Here is a 13121-nt window from a genome sequence, read left to right on the forward strand (position 1 = left end):
TATTCAGTTAGGTTGTAATTTACTGCAGCTGGGGCTGGGACTCCTCCTTTATTAAATTCTGAGAGCTTTCAAGGTCAATTTTTCACTACGAAGTTCACTGTAAAAACACACAGGTTACAATAAAAAGCCATTGTGATTTCCAATTTCAAACAAATTTGAGAACAAATTTTCAGAATCTCTCTGGGCTTACTGATATACTCAGACAAAAAGAAATAATATATATGTGCTGCAGTAAATTTGTCAGTTTTATGAAGTTCAGCGGCAGTATTTTAGAGTGAGAAACAGTCTGGTAGAAATATTGCCCCTTAAAATTGAAATCATATTAAATCTTAACCAAAGTGCTTCTATATTTCACAATATTGTGATCAAATACATCCTCCAGAAGTAATGATCCAGCAATCTGCTAAATGAACAGGCCAGTATTTCCATGTAAATAAAATCTATCAACGACTTCAATTATCCGTGTTTTATCATTTTGTCTTCTTGAGGCAAAAGCATGTTAAAAACCCAAAGCAAGAGTTTTAAGGCATATGTGTTTTCTTCTCCCTCACTGCTGAGTTCCTCCAATAAAGATATTCTATAAAGCTAATTAAATTCTTATTTAAACCTGCTTGGGGTGGAGGGGCATAGTTGAAAATAAATACTCATTTCTGAACCTTGTACACACTTGGCTATTAGGTAGTTTACAACTACAGTATTCCTCCTCTTCTCTACTGTACATACACACACCCCCTTCAAGCATTCCTCTAAAGCTGAGCTACTGAAATTGTGATCCAAGGCCCAGTCCACAACTGTTACTGTGTAACAAAATGAGTACAGAAATTAAGAATAACTGTATTGGTGACATGATATTATACAGAGAAAACCCTAAAGACTCTAACAGAAAACTGCTAGCACTAATCGATGAATTTAGTAAAGTAGCAGGATACAAAATTAATGCACAGAAATCTCTTACATTCCTATACATTAACAATGAAAAAGCAGAAAGAGAAATTAAGGAAACTCTCTCATTTACCAATGCAACAAAAAGAATAAAATACCTAGGAATAGGACTACCTAGGTGGCGCAGTGAGTAAGAATCCGCCTGCCAATGCATGGGACACGGGTTCGATCCCTGCCCCAGGAAGTATACCACATGCCGTGGAGCAACTAAGCCCGTGTGCCACAACTATTGAGCCTGCGCTCTAGAGCCCGTGAGCCACAACTACTGAGCCCATGTGCTGCAACTACTGAAGCCCACGTGCCTAGAGCCCGTGCTCTGCAACAAGAGAGGCCACCTCAATGAGAAGCCTGCGCACCATAACGAAGAGTAGCCCCCGCTCACCACAACTAGAGAAAGCCTGTGTGCAGCAACGATGACCCAACGCAGCCAATACAATAAATAAATAATTAAATAATAAATAAATTTAAAACTTACTATAAAAAAAAAAAACCTAGGAATAAACCTGCCTAAGGAGGCAAAAGACCTGTATGCAGAAAACTAAGACACTGATGAAAGAAATCAAAGACAGGGGCTTCCTAGGTGGCGCAGTGGTTGGGAATCCGCCTGCCAATGCGGAGGACATGAGTTCAATCCCTGCTCCAGGAAGATCCCACATGCCGCGGAGCAACTAAGCCTGTGCGCCATGAAAAAAAAAAAAAAAGAAATCAAAGACAACACAAACAGATGGAGAGGCATACCACGTTCTTGGATTGGAAGAATCAACACTGTGAAAATGACTATCCTACCCAAAGCAATTTACAGATTCAACGCAATCCCTATCAAATTACCAATGGCATTTTTCACAGAACTAGAAGAAGAAATCTTACAATTTGTACGGAAGCGCAAAAGACCCCGAATAGCCAAAGCAATCTTGAGAAGGAAAGATGGAGTTGGTGGAATTAGGCTTCCTGACTTCAAACTTATACTACAAGGTCACAGTGATCAAGACAGTAGGTACTGGCACAAAAATAGAAAGGAAGATCAATGGAACAGAATAGAGAACTCAGAGGTAAACCCAAGCACATACGGGCACCTTATCTTTGACAAAGGAGGCACGAATATACAATGGAAAAAAGACAGCCTCTTCAATAAGTGGTGCTGGGAACATTGGACAGCAACATGTAAAAGAATGAAATTCGAACACTTCCTAACACCATACACAAAAATAAACTCCAAATGGATTAAAGACCTACATGTAAGGCCAGACACTATCAAACTCCTAGAGGAAAACATAGGCAGAACACTCTATGACATACATCAAAGCAAGATCCTTTTTGACCCACCTCCTAGAATCATGGAAATAAAATCAAGAATAAACAAATGAGACCTAATGAAACTTAAAAGCTGTTGCACAGTGAAAGAAACCATAAACAAGGCAAGAAGGCAACCCTCAGAATGGGAAAAAATAGTTGCCAATGAAGCAATGGACAAAGGATAAATCTCCAAAATATACAAGCAGCTCATGCAGCTTAATACCAAAAGAGCAAATAACCCAACCCACAAATGGGCGGAAGGCCTAAATAGACATTTCTCCAAAGACATACAGATAGCCAACAAACACATGAAAAGGTACTCAACATCACTAATCATCAGAGAAATGCAAGTCAAAGCACAATGAGGTATCACCTCACACGGGTCAGAATGGCCATCATCAAACAATCTAGAAACAATAAATGTTGGAGAGGGTGTGGAGAAAAGGGGACTCTCCTGCACTGTTGGTGGGAATGTAAGTTGGTACAGCCACTATGGAAAACAGTTTTGAGGTTCCTTAAAAAACTAAAAATAGAGCTTCCTAGGTGGTGCAGTGGTTAAGAATCCACCTGCCAATGCAGGGGACATGGGTTCGAGCCCTGCTCCAGGAAGATCCCACATGCTGTGGAGCAACTAAGCCCATGTGCCACAACTATTGAGCCTGCACTTTAGAGGTCATGAGTCACAACTACTGAGCCCATGTGCTGCAACTACTGAAGCCCACGCACCTAGAGCCCATGCTCCGCAACAAGAGAAGGCACAGCAATGAGGAGCCCACGCAGCACAATGAAGAGTAGCCCCCACTCATGGCAACTAAAAGAAAGCCCGTGCACAGCAAAAAAGACCCAACACAGCCAATAAAATAAATAAATAAATTTATGTAAAAAAAAAAAAAACTAAAAATAGAACTACCATATGATCCAGTAATCCCACTCCTGGGCATATACCCAGAGAAAACCATAATCCAAAAAGAAACATGTACCATAATGTTTACTGCAGCACTATTTACAATAGCCAGGACATGGAAGCAACCTAAATGCCCATCAACAGATGAATGGATAAACAAGATGTGGCACATATATACAATGGAATATTACTCAGCCATAAAAAGGAATGAAATGGAGCTATATGTAATGAGGTGGATAGACCTAGAGTCTGTCATACAGAATGAAGTAAGCCAGAAAGAGAAAAACAAATACTGTATGCTAACTCATATATACGGAATCTAAAAAAAACAAAATGGTACTGACGAACTCAGTGACAGGGCAGGAATAAGGATGCAGATGCAGAGAATAGACTGGAGGACACAGGGTTGGGGGGGTGGGGGATGAAGGGGAAGCTGGGATGAAGTGAGAGAGTAGCATGGACACATATACACTACCAACTGTAAAATAGATAGCTAGTGGGAAGTTGCTGCATAACACAGGGAGATCAACTCGATGATGGGTGATGCCTTAGAGGGCCAGGACAGGGAGGATGAGAGGGAGTCACAGGAGGGAGGGGATATGGGGATATATGTATAAATACAGCTGATTGACTTTGGTGTACCTCAAAGCTGGTACAAGGGTGTAAAGCAATTATATTCCAATAAAGAGCTTAAAAAAAAAAAAAGAACTGCATTATAGTATTTGAGAGTTAATTTCATATCTATTGAATCTAATAATGAAAAATGGGGCTTGCATTTTTTTTTAAAGGTTGTGTTTTTAATTTATTTATTGGCTGCACTGGGTCTTCGTTGCTGCACCAAGGCTTTCTCTAGTTGCGACGAGAAGGGCTACTCTTCATTGTGGTGTACAGGCACTGCGGTGGCATCTCTTGTTGTGGAGCATGGGCTCTGGGCTCTGGGTGTGTAGGCTTCAGCAGTTGCGGCACATGGGCTCAATAGTTGTGGCTCGCAGGCTCTAGAGTACAGACTCAATAGTTGTGGCGTACAGGCTTAGTTGCTCCGCGGCATGTGGGATTTTCCTGGAGTAGGGATGAAACCCGTGTCCCCTGCACTGGCAGGTGGATTCTTTAACACTGCACTACCTAGGAAGTCCCCAAAAGCTTTCATTTTTATAAGCCCACTTTAAATTTCATTTCTCTATTCACTTTTTTAAATTTTACAAAAGCAATCTACAATATTCAAAATTCTTAAAAATCTTCCACCACAAATAATCTAGGAAGCATAGCTCTCAAGACTTAGGTTAAATATTTTGTGTGTATAAAGTCACCAAATTTCTTTTGCGCTCTTCCTATGTGACCCAGCACAGGCTAAGCACTGCGGATGCATGGTGCCTGCCCTCACCGAGCCTCTGCTCTAGCAAGGATGCCTGTTTTCGTGTCATCTCTTCTCCAACTTTCCAAAGCCCATCTGTAATCATGTCCCTCACCCAGAACCTTCACTGGTTCCCCACAACTGAGGCATAAAAGTAAAACATTCCAGACAAATTCCCAGCACTATTTTCCTTTACCCCTTTCTTTTCCCCGCCAGACTCCACTTTTCACTCATGGAGGCAAGAAGTACCACCTGTTGGGGGAAAAGCAGAAAAAGCTTCAAGGAGGAGGAAAGTGGCTGGAGGAGGAAAATGGGTAGAGGGTCCCTAGCTGGCTAGGAAAGAAAGTAGTCCAACAGGTGAAGTCTAGAGGACTGAGTAGCCCAAGAAAAAAGAAGGATATGAACAAATCTCACAGGTGGGAAAAGTGGAGACAGGTATAATGAAGAACCTACAATGAACAGCAATTTCTTTCCTGTGTTCTTCATTTAGGTTGCAGCCTCTTAAATCCCTATTCTGTCAAACATGTTTAGTAAAACATCCTCCAGCAATAAGGGGCTTTTAGTCTACCTCACACTCATGCCCATTCCATCCCAGACTTAGAAAGTACATTATTAAAAAACAAAAAACCAAACACTTAAAGAACAAATGGACAGGAACTTTCTTTTCCCCAATTTCTGTCCTTATTCCCAACAGATCCTAAATGTCAGGAGGGGTCTTAACTTGGGTTCCATAAAAAGAGTTTTGAAGGGATCTCCTGAAATTATGTGCAAAATCTTACATGTGCAAATACAGACTGGGGCTGGGGACAAGATTAGATGGGCAAAGAAGTTAGTGGCTCCCTTCTCCCCATCGAAAAAAAAAAAAAAAGACCCTAAACATTAAAATTAATCTCAGAGCAAACTGGATGGCTAATAAAATATACAGAATACAAAGATACATATAAATTACATAACAGAACACACCAAAAAAAATCAATAGCAAATAACATTAAATTTATCCACAAACGTAACTTCCAAAATTTCCTGAGACCGTATCCTCATCATTATACACACTAAGCTTTCTTCCCACATATGTGCAGACTAAATTTTTAGAAGAGCAACACCTAAGCTAAATGATGACTAAATAAAATTTACCAAAAAGTTTTCTACTTTAACTTTATATTCTTCCTCCAAAAGATCATCATCACTATATCTGAGTACAATTTAGAGGAGAGGAAAAGAGGGTATGTAGGATAAACAATGTTGGAATTTCCTGGCGGTCCAGTGGTTGGGACTCCATGCTTTCACTTCCAACCACCGGGGTTCGATCCTTGGTCAGGGAATTAAGATTCCATCAAGCCACTTGATGTGGCCAAAAAAAAAAGATAACCAGTGTTGAACTGTTCATCAACCAGTATATTTAATTTTGCAACTAAAAGTTGTAGGGAATAAAAATTGAGACAAAAGTCTATTTCTTTAATTAAAAAAAAAAGAAAATACTATAGTTCTGCTTTCTGAGCAAATAACATTTCCAATAGGATTTTTTTAAAAAAACCAGGGACCATTATCCTATAAAAGTGAATTTTCTATCAAAACAGTGATTGACAGCTTATCCTAAGAATTTTTTTAAAAAGACACATCCTTTTTTTTTTTTCTTTTTTCTTTTTTGGCCTTGCCGCGCAGCTTGCAGGATCTTAGTTCCTTGACCAGGAAATGAATGTGGGCCCCAGCAGTGAAAGCACCGAGTCCTAACCACTGGACTGCCAGCGAATTTGGAAAACACATCCTATTCAGAAGAAAGTTAATAAAATAGGTTAATGTCTCTTCTCTTAGCTTATCAATTAGAATATATCAGCTGTTCTTTAATTCATTATTTGGATTTTCCAAGCATGTTAGATTTCCCCACTTAGCCAACTTGACCTCTGACCTGCCCGGCTTTTCTGGAACTCCTTGTAGCCCCTCTCTCAAGACTACCTCCTTCTCATCCTTTAGGCCTCAATTTCAATGTCCTTTACTCCATATCCAAAGGAAGCAACCCCTGTTATTCTGTATGTCAAGGTTCTTGCTTATTTCCTCTCTAGAAGTTAACAGCGTTTATCACTATTTTTTTTACGCCTGTTAACTCATCTTTTGACGTGTCTCCCTCATGAGAACATAGACCCTGCATGGGCAGAGACCATGTCCATATTGGTCACTGTTGTATTTCTGAGCCTAGCAAAGTGCCTGCTACATAATAAGGGCTCAAGAAATATTTGTTTAATGAATTACTTAAAATGAGATCTCTCTTGCACATCACTTCAGAAACAAAGGTCCTATGTAAATATTTCATAATTAATTAGCCAATCCCAGTTGCTTTTTATCAATACGTCATCCATTCAAACTGCCATTTCCTGAAATTACAGAATCTCATCTCTCACAGTTCAGTCATTCCCAGTCCCCTAAGAACTATTAGTATATTAATGACCCTTTGCTGAAAGCAGAGGGGCAGGGGAGGGACTTTTGAAGTGAATAGTAATGTAATGACAAAAGAGTGTGAAATGATCCAGGTTCTAGCTAGAAGTTGTAACCCCGGCACTTAAGTTACTTAATCACAGTTTGCTTCACGACAACAATCCATGACGCATCTACCGCAGAGGTTTAAGGTACAGTGAGGTACAAAAGAGGTAACAGACGTGAATCCCCAGATTACATGCTTCTAGAGCAGCATGCTCTGACATTTGTAAATTTAGCACAGATGCAATTTTCCTCCTGCTTGTGGAATTATTTGACTGATGTCTCTCTCCACTACTAGACCTATCTTCTTCATCCTTCAATTCCTACAAGTGCGTATCTAAAAGTATCTGAGGGGACTTCCTAGGTGGCGCAGTGGTTAAGAATCCGCCTGTCAATGCAGGGGACACAGGTTCAAGCCCTGCTCTGGGAAGATCCCACATGCTGCGGAGCAACTAAGCCCATGCACCACAACTTTTGAGCCTGTGCTCTAGAGTGTATAAGCCACAACTATTGAGCCCATGTACCGCAACTATTGAAGCCCACGCACCTAGAGCCCATGCTCCACAATGAGAAAAGCCACCATAATGACGAACCCATGCACCACAATGAAGAGTAGCCCCCGCTCTCCACAATTAGAGAAAGCCCGTGTGCAGCAACGAAGACCCAATGCAGCCAATAAATTTATTAAAAAAATAAATAAATAAATAAATAAATAAATAAATAAATAAAATATAAAAGTACCTGACAAGAAGCAGGTCCTTAGAAATATTTGTAAAATGAATGAATCAAAGTACTTTGTAAACAGAAAAGCCATGTACAAGTATCAACATCAGCCATCTGAGAAATTCATTAATTCAACAAATGTTTACTGAATGCCTTAACTACATGCCAGCCACTATTCCAAGGCACTTGGGATGCATTAGTGAACAGAAAAGATCACTACACACACAGAGCTTACATTCTAGTTTGGAAAAAGAGGCAATGAAAATACAGGCACACCTCAGTTTTATTGCACTTCAGTTCACTGCACTTCACAGATACTTACAAATCGATGGTTTATGGCTACTATGGATTGAGCAACTTATCAGTGCCATTTTTCCAACAGCATTTGCTCACTTTATGTCTGTCACATTCTGTTAAATCTTGCAATATTTCAAACTTTTCGTTATTATGATATTTGTTATGGTAACCTGTAATCAGTGATCTTATGACTCACTGAAGGCTCAGATGATGGCTAGCATTTTTTTAGCAATAAAGTATTTTTCACTTAGGCATGTACATCTTTTTTTAGACATAATGTACACTACAGTATAGTGTAAACATAACTTTTATATGCACTGGAAACTAAAAAATTCATGTGATTTGCTTTACTGTGATATCTGCTTTACTGCAGTGGTCTGAACCAAACCAACAATATCTCTGCTTGTAAACACATTAATTAAGTGTATTTGAAGGTCATAAATGATATGGGGGGAAAAAACAAGGTATGGAGGACTGGAAACAACTAGACAGTCCTAAGGTGGGTACATATCAGAAACAGCCAAGATGGTCCCGTAGTTAGGGCTCGGCGCTCTCACTACCAAAGGCTTGGGTTCAATTCCTGGTCCAGGAACTAAGATCCCCAAGACACGCACCGCGGCCAAAAAAAAAAAAAAAAAGAGAGAGAGAGAAACAGTCAAGAAAGAGTTTACTGCACTTACAGCCAAATGAACAAAGCAGGGAGCAACAAGTAACACAGGTCTCGAAGGCCAGTATTTCTCTTTGAATCCTAGCTAACATTCCAAATAAACTGATACACTGAACAGTGTGGAATTGCCTAAATTCTTTTTTTTAAGCATTTATTTATTTTTATTTTATTTTATTTTTTGGCTGTGCTGCATAGCTTACAGGATCTTACTTCCCTGACCAGGGATGGAACGCAGGCCCCGGCAGTGAAAGCACTGAGTCCTAACCACTGGACCACCAGGGAATTTCCTGAAGTTGCCTAAATTCTTATACCTTACATCAATAATATAAAAGAGAAGCACAGTAGGAAGATATCTCAAAGTTTCCACCCACAGACTGACCTAAGCCTGAGGCCACTGGTGGTGGTCTCAAATACTACGGAAGTTTTTAAAATGCAAGGTCTCCAGGGTATCCCCAAAAGTGAACCAAGACCTCAAGGCTCATAAGCCAGGCATGCCCTTGGCCAGACCTGGCTTCCTGGGACTCAGAACAGGATCAGCCTCCAGGTGGTATTTTGGGGGAAAGTTATTAGCTAGACAGGCCCCAAAGATTTTAACAATATGAATTCTCACCAGCTACACAAGTAACCCTCAACCACCAGAAATCTATGGTCTATGTCGTTTATGGCTGTTTGAGTGCCTCCACTGTAAAAGCTCAGCTACTGCCAGCAGAGATAATGCTTCTGATATCCTGGACACCTGTGATCAGGGACAAACCTTAATGCAAAAGTTTTATTCACTTGGGCCTAAGGTACAAAAAGCCACTTTATAATTATACCAAAACTGTATTCTTATTGGCCTAGTCTAGAATTTTACAAATTCCCTTAAATATTATATTTCCTAATTTCCTCCTCCTCAAGCTGAAGGGGAAAAATGCACTAAAAAGAGAGAAAAAGAAATTATGACTTCAAATATAAAAAGAGACTGAGTTACAGGAGTGACCTGCTCTGAGAAGCTCCAAGCAATCTGAAGAAATCTGCAGATGTTACATATTCAATACCAACATTTAATATCAGAGGTAATTATAAAAAGCAAAAGAATATTCAGAATCCTGTATAATTCTCTAGTCTGAAATCTCTACTTTCAAAGAATCTGGAACTGAAAGTAAAATCACCTCTTATGCCCTTTACGCAATTACTCTTCAATGGAAAACAACTATTTCTTAATATCAGAATCAAGAACACTCAGTGTATACCTTGTTGAGTTCTTCTATCCTTCTGATGAGGTACGGATTGCTGGAGGAATTCTCAAAGTAGACATAATCTGTAATTAAAGGAAGTAACGAGCTTAATCTTTTCAACAGAAAGTTCACATTTGTCAATCTATGACTTTTTATATTAGGTAATTCACATTCAAAATGAAGCACGCCTGTAATTCATTCCCTGGTAAAAGCAAACTTAGTAATGCAACGTTAATATATTCTCCTTCTTATGTGCCGACCATTCACAGACCCTTATTTTCCTGGCATTTTCATTTCAATTAATGTTTTATTCAAGTTCTCCTAGACTTTCGTCCCACACGTGTCATTTCTTTAATAATAAACAAAAAGACACCTCTTATCACTGAGTAGTTAGGACTGAATAAACATGTCTTTCACACTATAACTGCTTCCACATCTTTTCACTCCAATCCAATTGGCCCTGGAGTATGCTTCTCACATAAAACTACTGACCTAAGACAAATTCAGAGCATCTTGAAAGGCTCAGCAGCCTAAAGTACATTTCAATCACCAACTTAAAAAAAAAAAAAAAAATTAGGTGAGCAGAGCAGAACACTAACAAACTTTTTCACAGCTCTATCCAGGAAGATGAGGAGGGAAAAAAGGAGATGGGTCACTTTTTGAGAGGCAGAGCTCTCTGGAGGCGGTATCAGTCTTTTTCATGCGGTATTTACCATATTTAATCCATATCCACTTAGGGTCTTGTTATAAAGCAATTGCTGCAGCCTTTCAACAAAAAAGGTCAAAATTTTCAAGTGTGGTTTTTCCTCTCATCTAACAGGCTCACTGGAAACTTCCCACTGTGTGTTTACTTGAGGCTGGGCTGCATTGTTATTGTCTATCTTCGTGGCTCTTTCCCGTCTCCCTTCTGCAAAGTGGCCTCATTTAGCCAGGCCATTCCCACCACCATCCATCAAGGAGCTCGGCTAATGAGCAGAGAAGAGCAAGTCTCTCACACACAAACACGCCACTTATCTGAATTATTATTTTTACCAGGAAAGAGGGAGGAGGGCGTCGTGAGTAGGGAGAAAGTTTGTTTGACCTTATTTCTCTCTTCTGCAGAAGGCTGGGAAGGAGGCAGACAGCAGAGCAAACGTCCAGGCAGAGCTCAACTCCCCACCCCAGGCTGCGGTGCTCCGGCCCCTCTAAACCCCATTCTTGGGGGGGGGGGTCGGAACAAGAAACGGAAGGGAGAGTGACGAAGGAGAGGTGCAGGGCCCTGTCCCCGCAAACAAGGCCTATCCAGCTGTGCCCCTGGCTGGGCCCCCATCGCCCCCACGCACACCCCCTATGAAGGGAGAAGCAGAGGAGAGGGGATGCACCTCCACCCTCTCCAAACCCCCAATACCTAGAAGCCACGCGAGGAAAGACCACCCTCTTAGGGGCTCGACGGCCCCTAACCCCCATGGGGGTTTCATGGGTCGGGGTGGTGGTGTCTGATAATCCGTGCCCTCGAGTACAGGCCTGGCCCTGAAACCCTGGGCGGGCTGCGGGGGTGTGGGTGGGCCCCGGTCCCTCGCGGGCCACGGCGGGGGTGGGGGGAGGGGAGGGCGTGGGGCGGTGGGCAGCCCCGGCCCCCTCCGCCGGTCCCCGGCCCCACGCGCCCTCAGCCCGGGCGCCCACGGCTCCCAGCGGTGAGGCTCAACTCGCCCCCACCCCCCACTCCCGGAGCCCGCTCCCAGACGGGCCGGGTCGGGCCGAGCCTTCCTACCTCCGACCCGGTACATGTTGGCCGCCATGTCCGCCCGCCCGCCCGCGGAGCCCGAGCCGAGCCCCGCCCGCCGCTGCTGCCGCCGCCTCAGCCTCGGCTGCCGCCGCCGCCGCCGCCGCCGCCGCCGCCGCCTCGCCGCGGGGGGGAGGGGAGGGAGGGACCAAGGGGAGGGGGAAGTGAAGGGGAGGGGACGCCGAGGGGTGGGGGCGGCTGCCCGCCCCCAGCGCCGGGCTAGCGAGGCCGAGTTGCCGGGCCCCGGGGAGGCCGGAGCGCATGGGGCCAGCCGGGAATTGGGAAGGGGGGGCGACTTGGGGGACCTAACAGCAAGTGGAGGGTCCTAGGGCAGGGGTCCTGGCCCAAGCCGAGGCCTGCACCAGCAAGTGGGGGCCAGGGGCTATCAGAGCATCGGGGTGGCGGCAGGGGCTCAGCCTCTCCAGAGCCCCTATCGCCCCAGCCAGCATACCCAGGCACCTGCCCACCCCGAGACAGGGCTTCCTCCCCGCTTCTGTCCCTGGAGAGCCCCGGTCAGTGTGACCTCGAGCACGTGAGCCCCAGTCTCGGTGCAAACACTTGGATGCAAATAAATGCTCGCAGCAGGGCGCCTTCCTCGTGGTGATGTTAATGCGGCCGGCCTGCAGCCCGCAGGCCCCAGGAGGACCCCAGGTGCTTTCAGCTTTCCCGAGCAGAGACCTATCTGGGGACAAGGCTAGAAAAACTGGCCCCCTGCCAAGCCTACCCCAACTACATTGTCAGGTCTACCCGCGTTCACCCAAAAAGCGGGCTGAACAGAACCCATCTGCCCACACCTGGAGGCCTTGCCTCTAGACAGGCCCTATATGCAGTGCAGCCCGGCTGGGAGAAGAGACCATTAGAGGAGGGGGGCTTCCTTTGCCCTTAGGGGAACAGGGCCCTGCAGTTCATCATCACCACAACCCCTCAAAGAAAGAGATAGTGCCAATCAGCCTGCTGTTGATGGACTGTTAACTGGTTATGTGCCTAAAGCTTTTAAAGTTATTATTTTCCCATGCGAATTCTCTAGACATCCCCTGTTTTCTCAGCCTTCATACCCTCACAGAAACAAAGAACCAAATAGAGTTGAATCTGAGCTGGCGCTCCCCCAAATGAACACAAGCAACTTTCTTTAGAGAAGCCAATCCATTCCAAACTACTCCCAGACGTTGTATAATAAACGTGAAGCTGATCCCTTACTGTTGTGAGTTGTTTGGAGTTTCTGGTGCTTTACTGCTGGGTGTTGTTTACTGTGGGTTTAGGGTCTCTGCAGAGATGGGAAGAGTCCCCAGAAAAGAAGATTGTGTTTTGTTTGTCTGGTGATGGCATTTGGGATGGTCCATTATCAGAAATTATTGAGGTGAAAAAAATAATTTTCTAGATAGCTGAGGGAAAGTAAAAAATAAAAAATAAAGCACCTTTGCCTGAATTACCTTGATTGACTGTGTGACCCAAGTTTCTTCAAGTATAAAATGGGGACACACTAATTCCACTTC

The 13121-nt window shown here is 43.4% G+C and overlaps 1 protein-coding gene across 8 annotated transcripts in view; it reads right to left on the bottom strand.

Moving 5' to 3' along the window:
- The window catches only part of MTA3 (metastasis associated 1 family member 3), a 159243-nt gene extending 147535 nt beyond the window's left edge, over positions 1-11708 (bottom strand). For 3 of the 8 annotated variants that reach the window (XR_009054597.1, XM_057740913.1, XM_057740914.1), the window contains exons 1-3: positions 11617-11625; positions 10359-10419; positions 9882-9949 (exon numbers count right to left, since the gene is read on the bottom strand). Coding sequence is in view for 6 of the 8 variants with exons in the window: in XM_057740913.1 (XP_057596896.1) it covers positions 9882-9949; positions 10359-10407 (117 nt within the window). In the remaining 2 variants the exon portion in view is untranslated. Of the gene's footprint in view, positions 1-9881; positions 9950-10358; positions 10420-10898; positions 10972-11616 lie in introns of all 8 variants that reach the window. The other 5 variants (XM_057740916.1, XM_057740915.1, XM_057740919.1 and 2 more) reach the window with 3 other exon arrangements.
- Between the last annotated feature and the right edge of the window lie 1413 nt (positions 11709-13121).

This window comes from Hippopotamus amphibius, chromosome 7 (assembly GCF_030028045.1).
Source record: "Hippopotamus amphibius kiboko isolate mHipAmp2 chromosome 7, mHipAmp2.hap2, whole genome shotgun sequence".
NCBI lineage: Eukaryota > Metazoa > Chordata > Mammalia > Artiodactyla > Hippopotamidae > Hippopotamus > Hippopotamus amphibius.